At 28.6% G+C, this 24,625-nt stretch overlaps 2 protein-coding genes across 7 annotated transcripts in view; one reads left to right on the top strand and one right to left on the bottom strand.

Annotated features, from left to right (window-relative positions):
- The window catches only part of LOC114931240 (ETS-related transcription factor Elf-5), a 26,359-nt gene extending 11,608 nt beyond the window's left edge, over positions 1-14,751 (top strand). For 2 of the 5 annotated variants that reach the window (XM_085488357.1, XM_085488359.1), the window contains 7 exons: positions 799-852; positions 4,496-4,631; positions 6,586-6,843; positions 7,964-8,038; positions 13,022-13,102; positions 14,177-14,372; positions 14,553-14,751. In XM_085488357.1, the coding sequence (XP_085344483.1) occupies positions 799-852; positions 4,496-4,631; positions 6,586-6,843; positions 7,964-8,038; positions 13,022-13,102; positions 14,177-14,372; positions 14,553-14,664 (912 nt within the window). In that variant the 3' untranslated portion in view covers positions 14,665-14,751. The other 3 variants (XM_085488361.1, XM_029303204.2, XM_085488358.1) reach the window with 3 other exon arrangements.
- LOC114931235 (uncharacterized) lies at positions 13,442-24,625 on the bottom strand. 2 transcript variants are annotated; one of them, XM_085488356.1, is made up of 9 exons: positions 24,186-24,625; positions 23,277-23,853; positions 22,928-23,068; positions 22,582-22,790; positions 18,725-21,576; positions 17,512-17,645; positions 17,135-17,353; positions 16,778-16,972; positions 13,442-14,047 (listed from the first exon to the last, which is right to left on the bottom strand). In XM_085488356.1, exons 2-9 carry the CDS (start codon positions 23,841-23,843, stop codon positions 13,997-13,999), a joined length of 4,368 nt encoding a protein of 1,455 aa, XP_085344482.1. In that variant the 5' UTR covers positions 23,844-23,853; positions 24,186-24,625; the 3' UTR covers positions 13,442-13,996. The 2 variants fall into 2 exon arrangements, with proteins under 2 accessions (XP_085344482.1, XP_029159033.2); XM_029303200.2 differs by lacking the exon at positions 13,442-14,047 and adding an exon at positions 14,401-15,391.

The following is a 24,625-nucleotide window of genomic DNA, read 5'->3' as shown; positions in this document are numbered from 1 at the left end:
AATTTTTTTAATTAAAAAAAATTAGAAATTTTAATTTTTGAAAAATTAAAATTGCATTAAAATCTAAAACATTGTATTTATTTTATTATACTATGTTATATATATATATATATATATATGTGTATATAAACATTTTGAAAGAGAAATTATAGTATATTGTGTATCAAGTGCGGAAAGTTGACAATTGGTCACGAGTGCGGGGGATGGACGCACAAGCCGAAGGCGAGTGATACACATACTATTTTGTATTACAAGTGCAGGCAAAGTGGCTTTGTGCGTGTTTTCTGTGCGCGAGGTGGCCGATCGCACGCCGCCATCTTGCGGCGGCACGGTGCGGGAATAGCCGTGTTCAAAGTCATTGTCCTTTGAACGCGGCTCAGCCGTAGGCAATGGCTTTGAACGCGGCTTATTCACTCACCGCGTCGCCGCTAGATGGCGGCGTGGGAAATCGGCCGCTTTCCGCACAGAAAACACGCACACAAAGTGCCACTTTGCCTACACGTGTAATACAAAATAATAATAATGATAGATTTTTACACTTATAGAAAATAATTAATTTGCGAATATTAAACATATATTATCCTAAATTTTCTTAACGCGATTTTTTTATTTCAATACTTTTTGATGATATTTTAAGTTTTTTTCCTTGTATTATTAATAAAGATAAAATATAATTTATAAATAATTTTTAAGAAAAACAATATTTTTAATACCGATTGATTTTTGTAAAGGGCAATTTTGGCTTGCATCAAGTAAATGTCCTTTTTTAATTCAGACGTTCAATTTTTTTTATTATAGGTATTTGAGGAGGAAGGCAGATCCGCGCAAAATGTTGCACCGGAAGCAACACAGGTAGTCATCTAAAGCGTTTTTCACTAGGCAGAACTGAGTGCGCATTGGAAACTCGTCGAGTTCAGACAACACGGCCGGAGTGCATTGAAGATGTGAGTTTTTTGCACTCCCAACTAAACACGTCTTGCACTGAACTGACACGATCTCTTGGAGCTCGTGCCGAATTCTCGCACTATAGTGCAAAAACTCGGCACTTAAACTTCCCAGTGAAACAACGCGCACCGTTTTTGCACGCACCGAAACGCCTAGTAAAACACGTTGCCTGCAGCGAGTACGCACTCAGTGCGCACTAGTTCTCCCAGTGAAAAACGCTATTAGTATAAGCTGAAAAAATCTCAAAGAATATTTAATATAAATTAATACAAATTGTCGCTCGTATATTGAAAACAAAGTGATAAATATAAGGCCAACTTATCGAGCTGAATATTCGAGATGTTCAGTCAACTACCATTTATTACATGTATAAATTATAAAACTACAGTTATTATATTAAAACTAACGCAAGTTACAATCATTCTATAAACGTTTCGACCGCACGCGGTCTTCTTCAGTATAATTATTGAAATATAAATTCATACAAATTCACATAATATCGAAATTTAATTATAGTTATTCAGAATCGAGAGTTTTTGAGCAATTAACGCGTGTTCTAATCCGTCCTGTCCAACAATGTTCGCCTCGATATGATCTCTGATTTTGTTCAGATCTCGGATAGTTTCATCGTTAATATGCGAGAAATTAACCCGTTCCATAGGCGCTGCGATTAATAAAAAATTACCGATCAACGTATATCCAAATTATAATATATATCCCCTACACTTGGTAGTATGCTTACCTATCATCGTCCTTCTTGACAATTTTGCCACTTATTAACAGTTATTAAGGATGACACATAACAAACCAACAATACAGAAAGACAGCTCATTTTAAACTCTACTTGATCGGAGAGCGTGCGTGTTTATATATGATCTAATATCTATGTTTGACTCGTTAATGTCCTATTTGTCCTATTATTATTTATTGTTCGCTAATATATCTAAAATATCAAAATACGACTCGCTAAGTAACTCAGTATCTTTGTTTAAATTTAGTCCATTTTTTTGTTCCTTGATATGTAACATCTCAGAATGACTCGGTCAATAAAAAATTCTTTGTCATTCCGTATATAGATAGGATCTCAGAAATGATTGTTTCCTCGGTAAAAAATAAAAATTGTATGGTAGGGTATAGATGTCTCAACAAACTGGATAATATTATTAAAGCACAGAAAGATAAAACTAAACATCCATGCAATTCGAATGTGGTTTATAAGATCAGTTGCAATAATTGTAATGCATCTTATGTAGGCCAAACAAAGAGGCAATTGCAAACGCGAATAAAAGAACATAAAAATAATATTAGGTTGGATTCAACGAAACATTCAGTAATTTCTGAACACATAAGAAATGAACATCATACTTTTAATTGGGACAATGTTAAGATCATGGACAACGAAAATAATTATTATAAAAGACTCATTTCTGAGATGCTACATATCAAGGAACAAAAAAATGGACTAAATTTAAACAAAGATACTGAGTTACTTAGCGAGTCGTATTTTGATATTTTGGATATATTAGCGAACAATAAATAATAATAGGACAAATAGGACATTAACGAGTCAAACATAGATATTAGATCATATATAAACACGCACGCTCTCCGATCAAGTAGAGTTTAAAATGAGCTGTTTTTCTGTATTGTTGGTTTGTTATGTGTCATCCTTAATAACTGTTAATAAGTGGCAAAATTGTCAAGAAGGACGATGATAGGTAAGCATACTACCAAGTGTAGGGGATATATATTATAATTTGGATATACGTTGATCGGTAATTTTTTATTAATCGCAGCGCCTATGGAACGGGTTAATTTCTCGCATATTAACGATGAAACTATCCGAGATCTGAACAAAATCAGAGATCATATCGAGGCGAACATTGTTGGACAGGACGGATTAGAACACGCGTTAATTGCTCAAAAACTCTCGATTCTGAATAACTATAATTAAATTTCGATATTATGTGAATTTGTATGAATTTATATTTCAATAATTATACTGAAGAAGACCGCGTGCGGTCGAAACGTTTATAGAATGATTGTAACTTGCGTTAGTTTTAATATAATGACTGTAGTTTTATAATTTATACATGTAATAAATGGTAGTTGACTGAACATCTCGAATATTCAGCTCGATAAGTTGGCCTAATATTTAATATATTATTATATTTTTATTTAAATGTAATATCTATTGTAAAATGTGTCGACAAATTTTAGATTTGTTTTTTTTTTATATTAAGTTGCATAGAATCCACAAGAGATTTAATTTTCGATTAAATTTTTGTGTAATTCGTAGTATCTTTATTAAGATTATTGAACAAACTTGTTAAATTTATATTAATTATTTTATATCTGAGTTGGGTAAGTTAATGATTTTTTAAAACTAAGTTAAGTTAGTTGCTTATAAAATTAATTTAGTTAAAAGTTGCATGAACAAAAAAATTAACTCATTGTCAATTAAAGTTAAGATTAAATTAACTGAAGTTAATTAAAAAGTTAATTTTTAAAGACATTATTTATATTAAATTATAATTTTGTTTGTTAATTCTTTTAAAATTTATAACAAATTTTTATTTTTATATAGAAATATATTTTTGGTAATTACAATTAATGACAAATAAACATAAAAATTAATAATACTTTAATTCAAAAATAATACGTTTATAATCTATGAAAATCAATAATGATATTCAGAAATTTAAAAATTTAACTTAGGAAAAAAGTTTAAAGTCAAAAATAACTATAGTTGAAGTTAAAAATATACATTTTAAATAAACTAACAAGTAAATCCAAGTGTTATACTCCGATTTTTTTCAAAGGCATAAATGTAATACTATCAAAAATATTTGACACGTATATTTTTATTTGTGCTCATAAGCAGTTTTACGGGTAATTCATACACCTTCCATATTCAACTTTCTACCTTTATTAGTAAATAAAATGCATAAAAACAAAATTTAATGCACGATTCATAAGCTTTTTGGATTGCTAATTATAAATGTGAAGTAAAATTTCTAAAATTATTTATTTAAATAACTAAATATATTGAGACATATTTTTCTTTAATATTGAATATATTTATTTCTTTAATATTATAGTACATTATTTTTTATTAAATATTTTTTATTTTAGTAAATATAAATTTTTTTGTTTTATATTGGACGTACATTTTATATTTTATGTACAATTATTTCAAAAAACTTACAGAAAAAAATAAAAATATAAAACCAAACAAAAATTTATATTTAATAAAATAAAAAAAAAAAAAAAAATATATATATATATATATATATATATAAATAATGTATAAGTATAATTTAAAATATAATTAATATAAATTTAATATTAACAAATATATCTAGTAATTTGATTATAAATTTTTCAGTCTAATTGTAAGAAATGTCTGTCATCGGTCAAATATATGTATTATTGCGTGTATAAAATTATTTTTATTAATTATGATTTCTTCCGATTATAATTTCTTCCTGTTTCTCTTATCCAATATCTGCTATTCCCGAAATTTTAGTTTTAAACTCTATTATTGCAGATGTATCCGTCATTTATTAATTTAAACGAAGATGAAAACAATCACTTACTCCTGGACATGGATTCCTTGGTTCCTAGGCATAATAATTTTTTTGCAAACCGCAGTCATGAATCGACTAAGAAGAAATCTCATATTGGTAATGCACACATTTTTTTCATTTTAAATAAACATATAGAGTAAACATAGTTATAAGGTAATCTTCTGATATTATTGTGTTATTAATCGATCCATCTTTTATGTCGCATAATATGGTTCAAAGAGATTATTTTAAGATTCCAATTAGCAAACTGACGTCATTAAATGTCAAAATGACGTATGCTTACTTCTAGGATGATTATATTTTTCAACAGTTACTTTTTTTCTAAATTTTATGCTCATCATCAATTTTTTATAGATACCTAATTTTTTACACTCATCTTTTAGCGATTTGTTATAGAAAATAAAAATAAATAAAGCTTTGTATAAAATATAAAATAAGAAAATAATAATAAATAAAAACTAGGCACAAAATTAATATATACAGAATGCTCCATTAAAAAGAAAATATGCTTAATATATAAAATATATTAAAAACATTGCTTTTTAGAAAACAATATATTTCAAAAATTGTTTGGTTTTGAGAGACAAATAAGATGATAATCTTGAATTTTAACTAATAAGATCATTTTTCAAAATTATTTAAAAATTAACTTAGTTTTTTTTTTAGATAGACCCACATTTTTTTACATAAATCGATTTCTTGCAATATTTGGCATAAAAATGTATAAAAATAGAATGGTCAAAAAAATAAATGTTTTACGAGATATTTATAATTTTATGGAAAATAAAATATCTTGTAAAATATTTATTTTTCGATGATCTTGCATCAATATATTTTTATGCACAAAATACTGAGAGGATCCAATTAGTGTAAAAAAACACGATTTTTTTTATATCGCTTATGCGTTCATGAAGGCTCTTTCGCAACAGCTATTCAGTCTGAGTCTGGAATTACCGATTGTAACAAGATAATTGGAGGGGGGTTTCCCGGGACTGCTTAACATTGACGTATCGCATTGATTTATGGAAAAGCGCATTTACTTTTAATTAGCATTTAATAGTGTTCGATTGAATCTTTGAAAACAAACACAAATGATTTTAAAATTAGCTAGATAAAGATGAGATAAAAATACATAAATTTATCTTACATAAGATAAAGATGATTTTGCTTTATGTATATCTAGATAAATGATAAAATTATATGGAGATTCATCTAAATAATTTTCAGATAATATTTTTAATTTTGCTTATGTAAAGAGTTATGAAAAAATGTAAATTATAAAAGAAATATACAAAATATATTCATATTTTTATTTATTATAAGTTTTTATCGCTTATTGATTAAATTCGACTACTTAAGTATTTTTATATTCTACGATTCTAAATCAAATAATTATCTGAAAATTATTTTAGGTAATTTAGTAAAGATAAAACTTTTTTTCATCTAAGATGCAGATGTAGATAACACATATTTTTATTATCTATATAAACAGTGTTTACTGTTATCTAAATAAAATTATGTAAATGATTATCTGATTAGCCTTTTAATTTTGACATAATTATGTAATTTATTTTGACATTGTATGGCGACTTTTTATTAGAATTTTTATTTATATTTATTTATTTATTATAATGTTTTTTGCGCACTGAAGAAGACTGAGTACAGTTCAAAACGTTTGTAATTGGTTTTTTTAAATTAAAGTTTTTCCAAGATTTATAATAATTTTTTATTTGCTCGTTACACATGGCCTCGTAATATTTAATAAGTTATCATTGAATAAGAATAAGAAATAGAAAATATCCACCAATAAGAGCAGAGAATAATATCTATCTCCTTTTCCGATTGGTTGATATTTTCTATTTCTTATTCCTATTGCTTGTTGCTTGACATTGTGCAAGGGCCTATATTATATATAAAGATAAGATAATGTCAAAGTTTCATCTAGATGATCATCTATATAATTTTATTTAGACAACAGCAAACACTGCACAAGTCACACACAAGATCGACACATATCCGCTTTAAATAAAAAGAAATGAATGAATTATAGGTAAGGAAATATACAACAGGGAGATGGATGGCACTGGATGGCCAGACAAACCCATCAGAAACTGGTGTCAAGAGGAAACAATGGAATGGTTTATGTCAGCCGCGGCGTATTTAGGTCAACAATTTAGTTCTTTTCACAGCTTTGCTGTGTCGGGGGAGGAACTCGTAACTTTCACGCGACAAGATTTTATTAATCACGAACCGCTGTACGGGGACCAATTGTACGATCTTCTTCACTCACAACGAACATCGAATATGCGTACGTACGTGAATTATATGAAAAATGTGTTGCATTTAGATAATTTAAAAATTAGCTACATAAAGATGAAATGAAAATATGTAAATTCATCTTAGATAAGATGATGATTTTATTTTAATCTAGATAAAAAAATAAAGATACAATTTTATCTAGATAAAAGATATGCAGGGTGTCCTATTTTAATGTCCCACCCCAAATAATTTTTTTAATTTTTGATTGTATAAGATACATAAGATGGTGCCATTAGTTTAACTTTAAATAGCTTGAAGGTCACTTAAATGGAACCATCTATTTTTCATTGTATATATTTTTGTAGCTTTCTAAAACTCTATAATAAAGTATTTTTTCATTAAGGGGATCCTAAACGTCCTTGTAAAGTCTGTGGTTTCCGTCCTGTTTTATCGACAAAATGTGAGGTTAGATAAACTATAAATCTATTTATTGACTGTATAGATTGTTTTTTACCTTAAATTAGAGCACTTCGCAATTTGTTAATATTAATACTATAATTTGTACAGGAAAATAATTTATCAATTTGTATAGTTTCATATATCTAAGTTACAAAATTATGAATTCTTTTTCTTCATAATTATGCAACCTAGATATATATGAGATTATACAGATTGATAAATTATTTTCTTATACAAATTAAAGTATTAATATTAACAAATTGCGAAGCGCTCTAATTTAAGGTAAAAACCAACAGTATAGCCAATAAATAAATTTGTAGTTTATCTAACCTCACATTTTGCCGATAAAACAAGACGGAAACCGTAGACTTCTTTCTCAAGGTCATTTAGAATCCCTTAAGTACTTTTTGAGTTATAAAGGTTCAAAGTTAACAATTTTTTGACATAAAGTGTAAAATATCTTGTAAAATATTCAGTTTTTGGTAATTATACCTTATGTTTTCTTCTACAATCAAAAATAAAGTTATTTAGAGTGGGGCATTAAAGTGGGACACCTTGTACAGATAAAAGATATCTAGATAAAAGATTTTTTTTTAACAATCATCATGTTTTTTATACATTACATGGATATAGTGCATAATAGATATAATAACGCGTAAAAACAAATGTCGAATATATTATAAACTCAAAATATCGATTTGTTTAAGCAGGACCATCATTCGATTCTTGTTCTATTCCAATACAAGAGGATGAATATGCACCAATTATTTCAAGCAATATATCTGGTAAGTAATTTAAAAGATGTCTATAATATATGAAAATTTACATAAATACAGATTTGTATTTGTGTTGTGGCGAGGGGGTATCGGGTGGTCGTGCACGCTGCGTCGCCGAAATTCGCCTGAGGCAAAGAGTAGGCGTAACGCAGGTTTGAGTCCATCCAGACCCAGGAGAGGTTTTATGAGAAAAAATTTAGTCGTACGGTGGCTGTGCATACTGCATCGCCGAAGCTCGCTTGAAGCGAATAGTTAAGGTGAAACGCAGACTCGAACCCACCCAGACTGCGTCTGGGTATAAGGTTTATATGTATAGGTTAAAGTATATATATAATATATAAGGCATATGTATAAAGCAAGAAGAACAGGAGACCGAACTCCAGGGGGTGAGTCAAAATATGGTTTCATTTCATGGGCCCTGTTCGCGGTATGGTCGTCGGCCAATTCATGAACTACAGCGTGCTGGATTTCGCTTGTTTGATAAAAAAAAAGGTTTCCTATGTGAACTTCGTCGTTACTAAGTATCGTATATTATTTATTAATACTTACAACACCAAAATTTACATTCTGCCAAGATGCCAAGTTTATGTTCTTGATTATATTGCACGAAACTTCGAAGTCCAGCACGCTGTAGTTCATGAATTGGCCGGCGACTATACCGCAAACAGCGCCCATGAAATGAGACCATATTTTGACTTACCCCCACCACTGAATTCTAAGGAGTTCGGTCTTCTGTTCTCTAGTCTTCTTGGTATAAAGGATGAAAATGAAAATATATATAGTCTCCTTATGTGAAGCTGGGGACTTTAAACAAAAGTAGTCTACTATTTGTATGTGGCGATATATGCCATAAGCCCGCGAAGTTTTTAGAAAACGAAATAAATAAAAACAAAATAAATATAACGCATTCAAATCGAGAAGAAAAAGATAGATTTAGCGACCAGTAAAGCTAAAATAAATAAGGCAAGCAAACAAAAATCATAAATTCGAGAGACAAAAGGGAACAAAGATAGAGAAAACACGATGTTTTTGGATAGGTCGTCCAGTGAGAAGCCGATGAAATAAGCAGAGTCGCTCGATAGCTCGCGTGAAGAACAGACTTATTATAATCGCGTTCGGTAAAGATATATTATACTCGCATCCGAAATAAGAACTTGTAAAGGCGACGGTAATAAATCAAGTGTTATATTTTATTCTTGACAAACTAATATTAATTTATTTCAAAGTGATTTATTAAAATCCGACCTGACTGGGTAATACAAAAAATATTGAACACAACGTTTCGGCCCTAGGATACGGGCCCTTATCAGTGTTGCTATAAAATTTAAAAAATAGACAAAGATAAAGAATTAGAAAAAACAAAAATAATAAACATTGAAAATGCGGAATAAAACAAAATTAAATCGAGATAAAAACTTTTTCGTTACATATCATAACCACGAGTTAAACGTTACCTTTCATGATGTTAAAGCGAAAGACATGATAACAGTAAAGTCAAAAACCATAGAACAATATTTTATATTAGCAAGTGACGCGTGTAACTTAACAAATATTAAAAAGACAATCATAAGAACTTTTATAGAAAAACAAACAGATCATACACTATGTATTATATTAGTGAATCATATATATATTAGTGAGTCATATATTTCGATTTTCTGTGTCCTTTTGCAAATTAATATTGCTATTAAATTTTTGAATAAAAGACATCTCAGTTATCTCTCTTTTCATTCTGTGTTTTTCAACGTGAAAGATTTTCGGTTCTCTCCAATTAAAATCATGTCCATGTAGAATGCGATGATAGAACGACAAAAACGACTGCATGGATTCGGTACTTAACATTGTTAAAAATGTCGAAGTCAATAGGTATTCAAAAAATTCCTAACAATCTAAGAGAATCTACTAGAGCTTCTGTTTCGAATTCTTTAAAAAATGTTTAAATAAAAACATCAATGCCATAGATAGGTCTCTTCTTAATGGTTTCTCTCAATACAAAAAGTTTTTAAAACATAATGACGACTTATTTATTACAAAGGCTGACAAAGGACAAGTGACTGTAGTTATGGATAAAATAAAATACATTAATACCATGAACGAATTATTTACTGACTAAACAACTTGAAAAATACTGTGGTCTCCCCAAATGTTACGGATTATTAAAGGTACACAAAAAAGACCATCCTTTACATATTATTGTTTCGTCGGTTAGTAGCCCACCATATAATCTAACATTGTTTCTACATGAATTTTTACATAATTCTATCCCAAAGCCTGGATCGTATATCAAGGGTAGCTGGACATTTAATCAAACACACTAAGATTCTAGATAACCATATTTTATTTTCACTGGACGTAACATCGTTATTTACGAATATCCCGAAAGACTTGGCTTTGAGAGCAGTGGAAAAAAAAGTAGAATTATATTACACAGAATACTGACCTTTCTCTACAACAATTCCTACACGCACTTAAAGTTGTTCTTGATTTAACGAGCTTCAGTGACGGGAATTACTACGAACAAATCTTTGGTTGTCCGATGGGGTCCCCTTTGTCTCCAATCTTGGCTCACTTGGTCATAGACAATTTAGAATCGCATTATCTAAGCACATTATATTTTAGTATACCTGTATACTACAGATACGTTGACAATTTTGCAATAGCGACAAAGTTCGAAATTACGGAAATACTTAATGTTTTTAATTGTTATCAGCGCATAAAGTTCACGCATAAGATTGGAATCGATAATTCTATCAATTTTTTATGTGTGTGAAGTTAGCCCCGCACTTTTCGAATTTTGAATTTTTCTTGATTGTGCTGCATTGTGCTCTGTTTGTGCTATATTGTGCCGCAAACGCCAACTCTCTGACTCAAAGCATATTCAAAAAAAAAAATCAAAATTTTTTTGCCCTGCACTTTTCGAATTTTGAATTTTTCTTGATTGTGCTGCATTGTGCTCCGTTTGTACTGTATTGTGCCACAAACGACAACTCTCTAACTCAAAGCATATTCAAGAAAAAATCAAAATTTTTTGCTAGCCCCGCACTTTTCAAATTTTGAATTTTTCTTGATTGTGCATAACAGTAAGATTTGTTTTTTTAATCTTTGTAATCTTTTTTTAATCTATCTTTGTGAATTTTTTTATCGAAATAAAATAAGATATTAAAATTTTTTCAACGGCACATAATGGCACAAGTTAGGACCAATTTAGGAAAAAATCGTGAGCTTAATCGTAAAAAAGTGCGGGACTACTATAATTTTATTAATATTTTTTTTATTGTTATTAGTGTTATTGGTCTCGCGTTTGCGGCACAAGTTAACACAATTGTAGCACGATATGGCACAATCAAGAAAAATTCGAAAAGTGCGGGGCTAGCAAAAAATATTGTTTTTTTCTTCAGTATGCTTTGAGTTAGAGAGTTGCCGTTTACGGCACAAGTTAGCACAATATGGCACAATCAAAAAAAGTCAAAATTCGAAAAGTGCGGGGCTAGCAAAAAATTTAGTTTTTTCTCTTGAATATGCTTTGAGTTAGAGAGTTGCCGTTTGCGGCACAATGTAGCACAAACGGAGCACAAGTCAGCACAATCAAGAAAAATTCAAAATTCGAAAAGTGCGGGGCTAGCAAAAAAGTTTTGATTTTTTTTCTTGAATACACTTTGAGTTAGAGTTGCCGTTTGTGGCACAATACAGCACAAGCAGAGCACAATGCAGCACAATCAAGAAAAATTCGAAAAGTACGGGGCTAACTTCACATACATCAATTTTTTAAACACTACCGTCATGAATTTGGAGGGAACTCTGTTGACTAATTGATTTCGAAAACCTGCTTTCTCTGGCAGATATCTGAATTTTTATTCGAGCTACCCTCTTACTTATAAGATCAACACCATAAAAAGTTTAGTAGATCGGTTGGTCAACAACGGCTTGCCGAAATATTTTAGAGTCACAAATATATAAGAGAATTTGAACATTAAAGTGTCGAAACGCCTCTTGTTCTAATGCCAAAGTTCATCATAGAAAGTTTGACACAGCATCAATTTTACCTTTGCCATATATAAAATATCTAAGTGAAATATCTGTCTCAATAAGTGTGGTCTTGACGTGGTATATATTCCTAAAAAACTAAATAATTTAATTAAAAAAGGTAAAGACAGGACTGATGCTTCTTGTAAGATGAAAGTCGTATATAGGATTGACTATAACGATTGTGATGTAACTTATACTAGTCAAACTAAAAGACAACTAGTCACGCGTGTAAATGAACATTGCAGAGACATAAAAAAAACATTCCAGCAATCATGGTGTAATTAGCAAACATCGCATTCTACATGGACATAATTTTAATTGGAGAGAACCGAAAATCTTCCACGTTGAAAAACAAAATGAAAAGAGAGATAATTGAGATGTTTTTTATTAAAAAATTTGATAGCAATATTAATTTGCAAAAGGACACAGAAAATTTAAATCCAATATATGACTCACTAATACATAGCGTATGATCTGTTTATTTTTCTAAAAATTCTTACATACAATTGTCTTTTTAATGTTTGTTTAATTTACACACGTCACTTGTTTTTTACTTTACTGTTATCGTCTTTCGCTTTAACATCTTGAAAGGTAACGTTTAATTCGTGGTTATATGTAACGAAAAAGTTTTTATCTCGATTTAATTTGTCTTATTCCGCATTTTCAATGTTCGTTATTTTTGTTTTTTCTAATTCTTTGTCTATTTTTTAAATTTTATAGTAACACTTGATAAGGGCCTGTATCCTAGGGCCGAAACGTTGTGTTCAACATTTTTGGTATTGGCCAGTCAGGTCGGATTTTAATAAATAACTTTGAAATTTATTCATCACTGGCGACTTTATTCTAATCATTTGAGATATTAATTTATTTATTTATTGACATTACATTCTCCTCTCCCGCATATCATAATGCACATCGCCAAAGTATCAATTATCATATTTTTTATCTATCAACATTTTTTTTCAGATGCAGAATCGGATAATAGCGTCGAAATCAAAACGAAAAGATTGCCTGGCAGACCAAGGGTATTGAAACTCAAAAAGAATCGTAAGTATCATACAAAATATACTGGGTATCTCATTTTACAAAATCCATACAAATATCTCTCGAATGCATTTTAGAGAAAAATGTTTCAGACAAAAATTATAGGATTTAAAGGAGGAAAGAAGTTAATGCTGCTGACCTAAACGCACTTTTCAAAGTCATTTGAAGGACTTTTTTACATAGAACCACCATAATTTTTTTCTGAATCAATACCTCGCAATTTTGGGCATAAAAAGTTACAAGGGTAAGATGATCAAAAAATTAATAGTTTACGAAATATATATGATACTTTAAATTTGACATAATTTTATGTAAATTATAAAATATCTCATAAACTATTCATTTTTTATCATTTTAACTTTATAACTTTTTATAGTGATTATATTATAAGAAATCAATTTATATTAAGGAGATCCCCCCCTCTCGATTTCTGTTTTAACGACGCAGTCGTATTTTCATACTTCTAGTATATCTTTTTTTTAATTTGATAGAATGAAAAATGCTTCTCTACGATTGCAATACATGCATCAATAATCTTAGGGAAATTCGATTTGATATAAAAAATGAGAATAACAGTTTTTCTTAACTATTTTTATTTCGATTTGACATCTCGAATTGGAGACGAACTGTCAATTTCATTATAATATGTGCTTTATATAAAACATATGCACTTTGTATGAATAAAAATGCACATTCCCTGGGATTAGAAAACACGAAAGAAAGGACTGTTGTCCTCTAAACCTAGATTAGAAGTCTAATAAAAATTTGTAATTAGAAATATGATTCGTACGTATGTGTGCGTGCATTGTGTATACGTGCATATGTGTGCTGCTATTTTGTCGGAGTTCGTCATTTGCTGAGGGATAATGACTTTCAAATGATCTTGATAATTGACTTTTAAGAAAAAGCTCCCAACTTTTTTCCTCCTCGAAATCCTGTAACTTTTGTCTGAAACATTTTTCTTAAATAAAATACATTGTTCAAAAGAAACATTTTTGTGGACTTTTTTTTTAAATGGAATATCCTGTATATATTTTTTGTAATGCACATGTATTATATATCGATTTAATTATATAGCTGCCACTCAAGGAAAATTGTGGGAATTTATTAGAGATTTACTACGTAGTAGAGAAACATGTCCCAGTTTAATCTGTTGGGAAGACTATTCGCAAGCTAAATTTCGCTTTGTAAAAAGTGACGAGGTAGCAAAACGATGGGGTTCACGGAAAGGAAACACAAAAATGACTTATGAAAAACTTAGCAGAGCCATGAGGTAACAGTAATATTTTTTAGAATATGTGTATGCTAGAAAATAATTTTTAATTATATTTGTATAGATTAATAATATCCATTAAGAATTAATTATAAGAATTAATTTTTAAATAACTTTCAATTGATATTCTTATAGATTATATTAAATAAAAATTAATTATATTTATTAAATTAATTATAGATATTATTACAAAAGCAAGATATTTCAACCGGTGCTAGGTCGAAGATTGGTGTATCAATTTGGACCAAATGCAAAAGGTTGGCAAACGGATAATCCGAATTTTCGAAATTGAAACCGACTTCGTTAAGAACGAGTTTATAATATAATGGAATGCGTGTATATGAAATACAAAAATAATAATAACGTGGAAAGTCGTGAATATTTCGCACATAATGTTCTCCAAAATGTTAAAGATAATCGTATTTGATTTTATTAACCAAAATGGACCTATTAATAGGTCTATACTCAAATCAGCTAGTTAATAACATGTTATATATGCAGTTAATAGTTTATATGCTTCTCTAAGTAGTGTTATAAATATGCTTCCATATTTTTTTACACAACATAAAAACATAATAACATAAAATACTTTGTATCAATCGAAAAAAAAACAAAGAATATAATTATTATTAAAAAAGATAAATGAATAATTTCATAAATAAAACCACGAAGAAAACAACCTTATATAAAAATGTAAAAAAATTGGTTATATTGTAATGTTTATTGTGTTTATATATCTGGTGTATATTTTTTATATATAATAAAAAAACTCTTATTCTTACTTTTTATCATTATATTCTTATGTAATAAATTTTCAGAAATAGCTTAACAAACATAAGTTTATAATACATTTTTAAAACATTCTAATACAAGTTTGTTACGTTTATAATAATTTAAAAATTGTATTCTAAGTTTTATCTTTATAAAAAATAAAATTAAAATATTTTTTCAAAGAACAATTATTTTCGTCTTTTTTTCATTGTCGATGAAAAGTTTGACATTACTTTTCTCTTCCGGGGCTACAAGAAATAAATATTTATCAAAATATATTTTCTTTCGAAATATGTTTCTTTCTGTGGAAGCACATATAAATCGAATAATCAGAAAAAATGTAGGGGAGACCGAGGCGAAATCGTCACCGGGGCGAAGTCGTCATTACAGTTATCTCAAAATCTATATGTTATGTGAACTCGTTGTTAATATTATAAACACTATTTATGATGTCCATGTGACCAACAAAATTTAGTGAAGTTATATGTCATGTTGTGATTTTGATTACAACAAACGTATTTTTAGTAGTCAAAAGTGAAATTTTATACGCATCAAAAATTTTTAATATTAAAATTTTTTTTTAAATCTGTAGGTAAGTGATTTTAAAGAGTAATGTTTGCTGAACAGAAATCCAGTGCAGTTGTTTTATTTTTGTTTATTTCTAATATTTTATGAGCGATTAACCTTGAAATCTGTGTCTGGAGTGAAATCGTCACAAAGTTACCGGGGTGAAATCGTCACCAAGTCACAGCGACTTTATCCGGATGACTTTCCGTTGCAAATGTCATTGTTTTTTTCAATTGCAAAAACAGGTACGCACGTATTATCGCAAAACGACTCCTGTCGACAAGTAGCAACTGAGGAAAGCAGTTCTTGGGGTAAAAAATGATTTTAAAAAATGATGATTGAGATAAAATGAAAAATTCAAACAGCCGCAAAACAATAATATGGAGTCCCGAAAACTACGTTAAACGACTGGCTAAAGAATAATAATAATAATAATAAAGTAGCACAATTAAAAAATAAATAACTAGAATACAGAATCTATTGCTGAAAGAGCCAATATAGAGATACAAATCGAGATTTATAAGTTCCTCTTTCCTCCTAACAAACTCGCTAAAATTTCCTAAAATTAATATAGACGAGAAATATATTGGCTCTTTCAGCAATAGATTCTGTATTCTAGTTATTTACAATGAGAGCGATCTAGCCACATCATTCGTTAAAAAATAAATAAATAAATGTTTAAATTTAATAAATGTTAAAATTTTTCTATTAAAAAATAATTAATAAAATATATTTTATTGTTTTTTATGATCAAAATTACGTATTTTCGTTTAAAATCTATTCTAAGAAGAAAGTGACGACTTCGCCCCAGGGGGGCGACGCCTCGGCAATTTTGAAAATTCAATTTTTACACCTTTGCCATTTTTACTCTATACCGATTGAACAAAGTGATGTAGACCAAAAATACCCCAAAAAACATTATAGTCAAGGATTCATACTTTACAACGGTACACTACATTTCATTAAAATTATTTATTTTCTTGTTAAAAACCGGCATCAAAAAAAGGTGACGACTTCGCCCTGGTCTCCCCTATATATGATAGCGTAAAAATATCTAATACAATTACCTTGGTTTGTGAATCCTGATCTTCCTCTCTAGTTTTATCATCCTTCGCAGATGTATTATTTTCGTTGATATACTGGAAAACAAAATTTCTTGCGTTTATTGCATGAGAAACAGAGTCACCTTGTTTCGCCAATGAAGCTATCTTTGCTAACGACTCTTCTCCTCGAGTTAAGAGCGAACGTTTTTTTATAACATTCTGCAAAATAAATATAAGCATATGTAAAAATAAATTTATTCTGGATTTATTCTGTTAGATTGCGACGTCAGAGGTGAAAAAACACTGAAAATTCTAAGAATTTTTAGCGTGTTTTCCAAGAATCTTAATTAATTAATATCAATTTTTTATAATTAACCTTACATATATCATCTGAGATTTCTTTTCAGTATTTGGCCCATTTAATAAATCTGTTATATTTCGCGGCATAATCGGTTCCATATTTTCGGATGAATCCACTTTGTCATAAGAAGCGGATGATTCTCGACATTCATTATTCTTAATTTTTTTAAGTGCTTCCAGTCCAAATTTGAAAATTTGACTATCGCATAACTCATCTTCAATTTCGTTATTTGAAGATTTCTGTAAATAACATATATTTATAAGTAAACACATTCTTTTTATATATATAATAATAATATAGTAACTAAATATATAATATATAATAATAATATAATAACTAATTATACAATTTTTATATAATATAGGTATATGTGTGGGTTTGTATAAATTTTATTTACCATCCTTTCTTCAAGAAACTTGTCTCTTTCTTGCCTAAGCTTACTCCACTTTACCTCTTCCTCGTCTTCTTGTACATCTACCCAGCCTTCGTTCTCAGATGTTTGTGATATTTCAGTATTACCTCCCAATTTATCTGATAACAATTATATTAAATTATTATAAACGTATATACGCATTGCATATCAAATTTAAAAAATTTGAATTTTGTAAAATATTTTTAGATACAAATTTTTTTCTAACAATCATCTGTTATATGCAAAAAATTGCAATAATTATCTAGTAAAGGGAAAAATCGATTATACATTAGATAAAATGAAGATGATTTTGTTTTAAATATATATCTAGATAACAAATAAAATTATATGGCGATTCATCTAAATAACTAAATAACATGCTTTTATTTATAAGTTCTTATTGTTTACTACTTAAGTATTTTTATATGCTATATAATTCTAAACCACATTATCTGAACACATTTATTCTATTTATACCTTTCTCATTTATTATCTTTATATGTATAATTCTTGTTATTCTTATTATCTTATTCTCTTATCTTTATATAAATAATAAGAATATTATTTTATCTTTATATACAGGGTATACTGAAATTTTATAAATAAATTCCATGATTTTCCAGGTGTATTTTTGTTCAAAATTCCAAGTAAAATTAAAATATTAAAAAAATTTCTAAATACAATTTTAAATTAAATATATTTTTGTTATGCATAATTTTTTAATAGAAATAAAATATTTTTTAATATAATATTCTATAATAAAATATATTTTAAAATACTTTATATAAACCTAATAAATTTTATAATATATTCTTTAAAAGTATATTTGAAAGTAAAATCAAAGGGGCAATTTTTTAAAACATTCCCTAAGTTCAAAATAAATTCCGAGTATTCCAGGTTTTTCCAGGAAATATACACTCTGTACATAATAATAAGAATATGTATATTCTTTTCTATTATCTTATCTTTATATAGATTATAAAAATATAATATAAAACATAAGATAACGCCAAAATTTCATCCAAATGATCATCTAAGATGCAGATATAAATAATACATATTTTTATTTATATAAAGATAAGATAGTGCTAAAATTTAATCTAGATAAGCATGTAAGATGCAGATATAGATAATACGCCAAAATTTCATCTAAATAATCATCTATAAAATTCTATTTAGATAAAACACTGCTTATTACCTATATTTCTCCACTTGAACTTGCGCTCGCGACCCATTCCATCAACATGCAAATCTCCATCCTCGAACAACAACTCTTGAAGCAATCTGACTTCCCTTTTATCCTCATCCAGCATTTCCTTCATGTATTTTTTATGAATTTTGTCCAGTTGGTCTTTCATCTCATGTTCATCCATATCCTCGTCATCTCCTTCTTCATATTCTAATTTATCCAAATCCTTCTCGTCTTCATCAGCAGAATCCCAATCGCTTTCGCTCAATTCGGCCTCTTTCTCCAAAAAGTCAGCCGCGACTTTCTTAATATCTTTCTCCGGCACAATTATCATCTCGTTTTCCTCGGAATCGTAATCTACATATTCTTCCTCTGCCTCCTCATCTTCATTATCTTCATCACCTTCATCATCTTCCTCCGAATCAGATAAATGCAGCCTCTTCACTGAACGCTTTCTGGGTTTCAAAAATGTATCCTTTTCTTCCAATTGAGCATCATCATCATCATCTGAAGAAACAATCTTCATTTTTAACTTCGAAATCTCATCCAATCGATCATCATCATCATCATCATCATTATCCGATGAAGAAGCTATCTTCATTTTTAACTTTGAAACGACAGCTTGTCCCATCTTTGCAGAATTGTTGGAATCTTTATCCAATATCAGTCTTACATCTTGGGAGTTTTCATTCTCCTCTTCTAGATTTTTCAACTGTTCGATGGATTTCATATTTTCTGAACACAATCGTGATTCGCTGCTAGTCTGAGACGAGAATAAATCCAAATCGGTTCTCTGCGTCGATTCAAATTTACCCGAGCACAATCGCATGAGATATTCGTCATCGACAGTTTCTTTACTGTCGTCGAATAATTTCTTCTTTAAAATGTGATTGTTCCTGTCGTCGAATTCTAAGAATCCGTCGCTTTGTGTATTTTCCAAGACGGATTTCTGATTGTTCATCAGATATCCTTTCCTTTCCTTATCCTTACTATTGGAATCCAACGTAGTGTTTAGCACACTTAATTGCGTTATAGGAGAGACAAAGTCGAGCATACTTTTCTTCGTCAAAGGCATCTTACATGTTCGACTTCTGGCAACAATCTGTTGCTCGGCAGACACATCGCTTTTATCTTCATCTTTATTTTTATACCGTGTCTCAGATCTATTTACATCCAAATTAATGTCCTTTAATTGATCACTTTCTGAACAGCTCGGATTTATAACGCTTGAATCATTCTGAGACTCTTTTTTCTTTTTATCTTTTTGATTCTCGATGGTACCAACGTTTTTACAAACATTAACATCATCTTCAGATTCGCTTCCATTTTCTATATCTTTGTCTAAATCCAGCACATCATCTTCTTCCTGATCAGTCTCTATTATATCATTCTTGCGAGTCTTCTCTGCATCATCCTCCGAATCTTCATTGTCTGTAACTTCAGCTTCGTCATCAGCGAACAAACACTTGTTCCTCTTTTTGTCCTTAATATAAATATCATCCTCTTCGGGTTCGCTTTCTCCGCTGTCACTTAATTCAGAATCCTGATCTTCTTCCCCATCTAAATCATAATCAGCTTCTTCTTCTTCTTCTTCCCTTTCTTTCTCCTCCTTTTCTTGCAGTTCTATTTCTTTATGTTTCCATTCTTTATTACGTTTTATAGTCATTTGTAGCTTTAAATCTTCCTTTAAACGCATCAACTTGGCCCCAGGCTTACTCAATTCAGGATTATCAGTGCTGGCGGGTAAATTATATGGAAGTGATGATTCCTTAATCGGAGAACTGTTTGAAGTATTTTGCAAGTGTACTTCAGTTTCTTCAGCCTTATCGTTAGACTGTTTTTTTGCGTTAAGAACGTGTTTACAAAAAAATCTATCTAATAAAGTATTTACACCTTTTCCATATGATTTCTCGTCATATGTCAGATCAATAATCATACCTGGTGACCCTTTTAACATAACTGTAGAATTTGACGTCAATTTTGGTAATAATTTTTTTCTATCAATTACAGGTTCATCCACGAATTTCGAAAATGGCAAATCAAGTGCCTGATTATCAGAGTCTTTACATTCCTCTGTTGAATCATTTCTAATTTTTGATAGAACGTCGTCGATGAAATTAGTAATAGTGAGTGATGATGTTATATCTGTTCCATCATCTTGTATTATAATATCAGAATTTACAGATGTAACATTCCTTTCCTCATCATTTATGTTACTGGAGATTTCTTCCATTGTTTCTGCAGTCAAATTTTTATCTCCATCTATGTCAATTGCTTCAGAATCACATTCTGATGTTTCTGATACATGATTCTCTGCCATACTAAATTCTGATTTCTTCTTATCATTAATAATTGTTTCCTTTTCCAAGGAAGTAATAAGAGTTTCAACTCTTCCTTTCACTGTGTCTTGTTTCTTAAGACTTGTATGAAAATCTTCATTTGTCTCATCTTCAAAACATGTTTCAAACAATTTTCTTGACACCCCAGACTTTTGATTCTGCTTACATGCATCATCTGTTTGTTGCGATACTGTATCGGATGCATCATCATAAATTCTGTTATTTTCAGTTAGAAGAGATGATTCTTTATCTTGATGATTTACTTTGTTGAAATCTGTTTCAGATATAATAGATGTGTCAAGAGATATATCATCTTGTATAATCTTTGTTTCATTATAAGCTTGATGGTTTGTACCAATCTTTTGAGAATCTTGTGTATTTTTGATATCTATCAATGGTATCTTCTCATGCGTAGTAGAAGACTTTTTTATATTTCTAGCATCAAAAGATGTAGACTCATCTTCTGAATCTGAAGATTTGTAAAAGAGTTCTGCTTCTTTTTCTTTTTCCGTAAGGACCTGGCTGTTTAAAATTATATGTAAAAATTATTTATTTTGTATTTGAAGTTCTATTTTATAAAATGTATGCATATGTATATATATATATATAAATACAGGGTGTCCTATTTTAATTTATTACCCTCATAAACTTTTTATTTTTGATTGTATACCAAAATGCTTCAAATAAAAGTTGTTTGATTTGAAGAGAAACCTCCTAAGTCTCAAATTAAAAGTTATTAAATTGTATTTAAGCAAAATATATAATTTTGTTCTTTAATGTTACAAAATTTAGTACACTAAAAAGGCTTTTTTTCAAGCTTATAACATGATAATTATTAACGCTTCAACATCTTTACTAAAAAAAAAAAAATCATTTAAACTGACGAGAATTTACAATTAAAAGCATATACTCTTGAAATAATTTATGCATGGTTGGGTAATAATTAGATAATTAGTTAAAAGTTAGAAAGTTAATAACTTTTAACGTAGCTAATTAATTTAGAATGTATTAATTTTTAACTTTAACTAGTTATTTTTAAGCTTAAACTTATTAACTTTTTTTTCTAAATTAAATTTTTTAAATCTCCGAATACCATTATTTTATTATAAGTTATATAAAAACGTATAATTTTTAAATTAAGATATTATTAATTTTTATGTTCATTTGTCATCAATTGTAATTACCAAAAAATATATTTCTATTTAAAAATCAAAATTTCTTTGTTATTTGTTATTATAAATTTTAAAAGAATTAACAAACAAAATTCTAATTTAATATAAATTTTTTAATATAAAAATTAACGTTTGATTCACACTTCAGGTAATTTAATCTTAATTAAGTTAATTTTATAAGCAACTAATTTTAACTTAACTTAGTAACAAAAAACTATTAACTACCCAACCTTGATCTTATGTATATATAAAAATGTATATATAAAATATGTATATATAAAATTATATATATAATATATATATATACATATATATATATATATATATATGTAATAAAAGATGTATAAAAACTTACTTTACTATTGTGGATGACATTTTCAGTTTTGCAGCTGTTGAGGATGCCTTTGGAAGAGATGTTAATATTTTTTTTCTATTCAAAAATTCCTGTAAAGTACGCTGTTTTGGTCTGTGATATGGCAAAGAAATTTCTGTTTCTCTTAATAATCGTTGAGATTCACTATGTATCTGACGCATCGCTTCATCTTTGGAAGCTCTGATAGAACCCTATTTTATGAAATCAAAAATTTTATATTAATTTTAAAGATTTTGTTTTACATTAAATATTAGTTTTACATTAAATAGTTTTTTTTAAACTTATTAAGACTATAGAAATTAGACTAAAGAAAAAGTTGCATCTAAACCTTTCTCTTTTTAACAGATTCTTTTTTACTACTTCTATTCTCAGATATGTCTTGAACTTTTTCAATAATGGAATCCTGTGTTTCCTTTTTTTCCCCCTCATTTTCAGAATCCGTTGAAGATTGGTAGCTATTATATATAATCTATAAAATAAAAATATAATTTAAAATAATTTTTATATAATAAAATTATAATAAATTATAATTGTATTTATACAAAGAATTCATAAAAAAATATAAGATAAATAAAAGAATTGTAATTATAATAATTTGTAATTTCATTATAAAACAATAAAAAATTATATAAAAATATAGTAATAAAAGATACACTTGTGCTTACAGAAATACTTACAGTTTTATGAACAATTTGAGAATTATTAGTTTTGCTTATTGATGTGCCGTCAGATTCACTGTCTATTATTCTTCTTTTATTTTCAAGATTCTTTTTATAATTTGTAATTTTTGAACGTTTAGAGGATTCAAAACCATCTTCATCATCAGTAGTTTTTTTCAATGTATTATACAAAGTAGTTTCATCCTCGGAATCACTATCTACAAGATCTAAAAATCTCTTTGACAATAATTGTTCAGTATTATTGTCTTCAATGCAGGATTTATCGCTATCTCTTAATTCGTAACTATTCTCTGATTTATCAAGATCGATTCCATTATCTGAATAATTTTTCTCACTATTATTAATCGATGTTGTTGTGGAAGTTTCATTATTTCCTAATTCTTTAGAATCATAACAATTGTTTTTTGGGAACATAGAATCACAATCTTGTAAGTTTGCCTCGTTCTTCCTATTATGTGTTTCATTATCTTCATTACATTTTGAAATATCTTTGGAAATGTTGGATTCATTAATGACTATGTGTTCTTCTTTGTTGAATTTTCCGTTACTTAATAAAACTTCCATCGTAGAAACACTGGAATTAAGTAATCTAATTAAAAACTTAATTATAAGGCTTAATTGAAATGTAATTATAACTTATTATTAAGCCTTATAATTAAGACTTATCTATTAAAAAAATATATATATATAAAATATATATATATATATATAAAAAGAATAAAAAAAAAAAAATAAGTAATTTTTGCTGTCATTAAAAATCTGGCATTTCTATGAAATAACGAAAAAATAAAATTAAAAAATTAATTAAAAAATAGTAAGCAGGATTATAAATGTAAAAAAATAGTATCTGTGTTTACATTTTCTTAGGCATGCAGGTGTAGAATTTATGAAAGTATTTTTGCTCACCTTATTATATAATTATAGCTAATATCACATGTGATTTATTGTCTTCTTCTTCTTCTTGTTCAGTTGAACCACATTTAGCACATTTTTTTGTCGGTACTTTTAATTGTTTTCGCAACTTTTCGCTTCTCTTATATGAGCAATTGCCGCCAATTTTGCTTCCATGACATATTTAAAGGTTTTTTGGTTAAGTTAGATTAATTGAAGTTAGGTTAGGTTAACTAAACTAATAGCGTTTTTTCACTAGGCAGAACCATAGACATGAGAGGTCTGTTTCCCTATTATCAGTTATACCAATTGCTTGGGAATTGTTTGGGCACATTTAAAAATAAATTCTCGTAGTTTATGAAATAATAGTTTATTTATTATTAAGGGTCGACAGGTCGTCCGGCCTGTTGAAGACCTCGCGCGGTGACAACGCGAAACTCCGATTTCAGTGTTGC

The sequence above is a fragment of the Nylanderia fulva genome, unplaced genomic scaffold (genome assembly GCF_048542155.1).
Source record: "Nylanderia fulva isolate GAGA-0341 unplaced genomic scaffold, ASM4854215v1 Scaffold684, whole genome shotgun sequence".
NCBI classification, from domain to species: Eukaryota; Metazoa; Arthropoda; class Insecta; order Hymenoptera; family Formicidae; genus Nylanderia; species Nylanderia fulva.
The sequence above is the reverse complement of the archived record's forward strand: the minus strand, read 5'-3'. Positions and strand labels throughout refer to the sequence as shown.

What these genes read in the sequence shown, in the direction of transcription:
- LOC114931235 (XM_029303200.2), bottom strand. Translation starts at nt 23,843, where the DNA reads ATGGAAGTTTTATTAAGTAACGGAAAATTCAACAAAGAAGAACACATA. An exon ending in GTTCAAGTGGAGAAATATAG is followed by an intron (nt 17,646 to 18,724) that starts GTAATAAGCAGT and finishes AATTGTTATCAG; the next exon opens with ATAAATTGGGAGGTAATACT. An exon ending in AGTTTCTTGAAGAAAGGATG is followed by an intron (nt 17,354 to 17,511) that starts GTAAATAAAATT and finishes TGTTATTTACAG; the next exon opens with AAATCTTCAAATAACGAAAT.